This window comes from Vicia villosa, linkage group LG6 (assembly GCF_029867415.1).
Source record: "Vicia villosa cultivar HV-30 ecotype Madison, WI linkage group LG6, Vvil1.0, whole genome shotgun sequence".
Classification (NCBI taxonomy): Eukaryota; Viridiplantae; Streptophyta; class Magnoliopsida; order Fabales; family Fabaceae; genus Vicia; species Vicia villosa.
This window is the reverse complement of record NC_081185.1, coordinates 16,884,794-16,886,737: the sequence shown is the minus strand read 5'-3', so window position 1 is coordinate 16,886,737 and position 1,944 is coordinate 16,884,794. Positions and strand designations below refer to the sequence as shown.

General features: G+C 42.9%; 1 protein-coding gene across 1 annotated transcript; it reads right to left on the bottom strand.

Annotated features, from left to right (window-relative positions):
- Window positions 1-1,548, bottom strand: LOC131613267 (uncharacterized). The gene has a single exon (XM_058884954.1). It carries the CDS (start codon window positions 1,546-1,548, stop codon window positions 1-3), a length of 1,548 nt encoding a protein of 515 aa, XP_058740937.1.
- Between the last annotated feature and the right edge of the window lie 396 nt (window positions 1,549-1,944).

Genomic DNA, 1,944 nt, shown 5'->3' with positions numbered 1-1,944 from the left:
TTAAGAACCAGATGGTTCATCATCAGAAGTTGCCTCAGAAGATAATGGCAGAAATGGAAACTGAATCTGAGAGGGATTCGGAGGAAGCATTCCTGGAAACCTCGGGCATACTTGTTCAGTGACATAATCAATCCATAATTTTTGGTAACCCATTAACTGCTTTTGGAGAGCTGTAAATGATCGAAGGTTGACGCCCTGATGGGGGTTAACCGTTTCAGATGAGGTTGCAGATCGAGGATAAACGGGAGGACGATTACCATTGCTGGGGAAGTTGTTAAAAAATGAGGATGTGATGGAAGTGATGGGAATCTGAGGAAGGGTATTGGAATTATTGGTGGTGTTTCTAGGAGGTGATGAGTCATACCTCGGAGCAAGCAGTGTTTGAACATTGAAGGAGTTATCATCATCTTCCTTTGGAGAAGAAAATATTGGAGAGTTTGATTGGAAGACATAAGGATCAGGTTGTGGAACAGAAGGCATGGCGTGTGATTCTGTAGGATCACCTTGTTCAGATAGCTGAACGGAGTTATTAAAAAAAGCTTCAATCTGAGCAGTGAGATCATTGGAGTCTGTATGATTGATAGAGGAGAGTTGAATTCTTCTAGGAGAAGGTTCTTTGTAGGAATTTGGAGAGTTCAGAGGTGAGGTCGTGGAGAGAGGATTTGTTGTCATAGTCGGGGAAGTGTATGTGGCAATATGGGGAATAATTGAATTTTGTTGATTTGAAGTGGGTGGAGTTAATAATTCAGCCTCAATCATGGATATGAGTGAGGACAGCTGAGCTGAAGCAGGAGTGTGAGGAGATATTGGTGAGGGTGGTTGATGAGCTGAAGCACTAGGAGGACTTGAGAGAAGGTTTTCAAGAGCGAAAATGTTGATCATGTCAATGTTAGAAGTCTCTAGGGTTGGAGGACTTGAAACATTTGAGATAGTTTCAGTTTGGAGAGAAACTGGAGCTTGAGTGATGACAACTGTTTGTGGTGAGGATTCTACTGGGATTGGTGATGTAGATGTGAGGTCAATGCATTGTGTGATTACAGGAGATTGTTTATTTGTTTCCTTTGGGTTTGGAGATATGGATTTAGAGGCATGAGGAGAGATCGGTGAGGGCTCTTGTGGGGATTCTAGGTCAGCAGTGTTTGGAAGAGCCACAGATAATGGAATGGGAGAATTCGTGGTCAGGCTGTTTGGAGAGTTAGGAGATTCAATACCTGTTGTTAAAGGTTCAGTTGGAGCATATTGCTTGACAAGACGCCTGCGCTTTGATTTGGCCTCAGGTTTAGGTGATGGTGCACGCTTGAGGGAAGGAATTTTCATGCGCTTCAACTTGGAGGCATCCAAGATTTTGTTGATCTCGAAGGAGTCCTCATCGTCCAGAGGAACATTAAAGTGCTTGAATATTTTGGTAAGAAGCATACCATAGGGGGCGCTTCTTGCTCTAAGACCAGTGTGTTTGAGATAGTTGAGCACCAAATATCCTATATTGAGAGGGGTTTTCTTTGAGAAATGGTAGATGACAAGTAGGTCTTTATCAGTGACTCGTTCCATACTTCCTTTTCTTGGAAGGATAGTGGGAATGTAGAAGTTATGAATGATATGGCTGAGGGGTTCAAGGTTGGCAGACACAAAACGGTGAGTTTGATGTTTTGGTGATGGAGAGTCTGTAGGATTCAATGTCTAGGTCATAAGATGAGGGCCAGTCATCATTAAAGAGATGAAGTCCATTGTTTGGGACATGCAAAATGTCGCAAAGGAGCTCTGGGGTTAGGGTTATTTGACGACCCTTTACAGATGAAATCAGCTGTGTATCACTTTCAGAGGCTTCTATAGCGGCAAAAAAATTTCTAACTAGTCTAGGGTAGAAGACATCAGAGAGTTGGAGAAAGTTAGTCCAACCTGTGGCTATTGCAAGCTCGTTTATGTCGTAACCCCAGATAGAGTAGT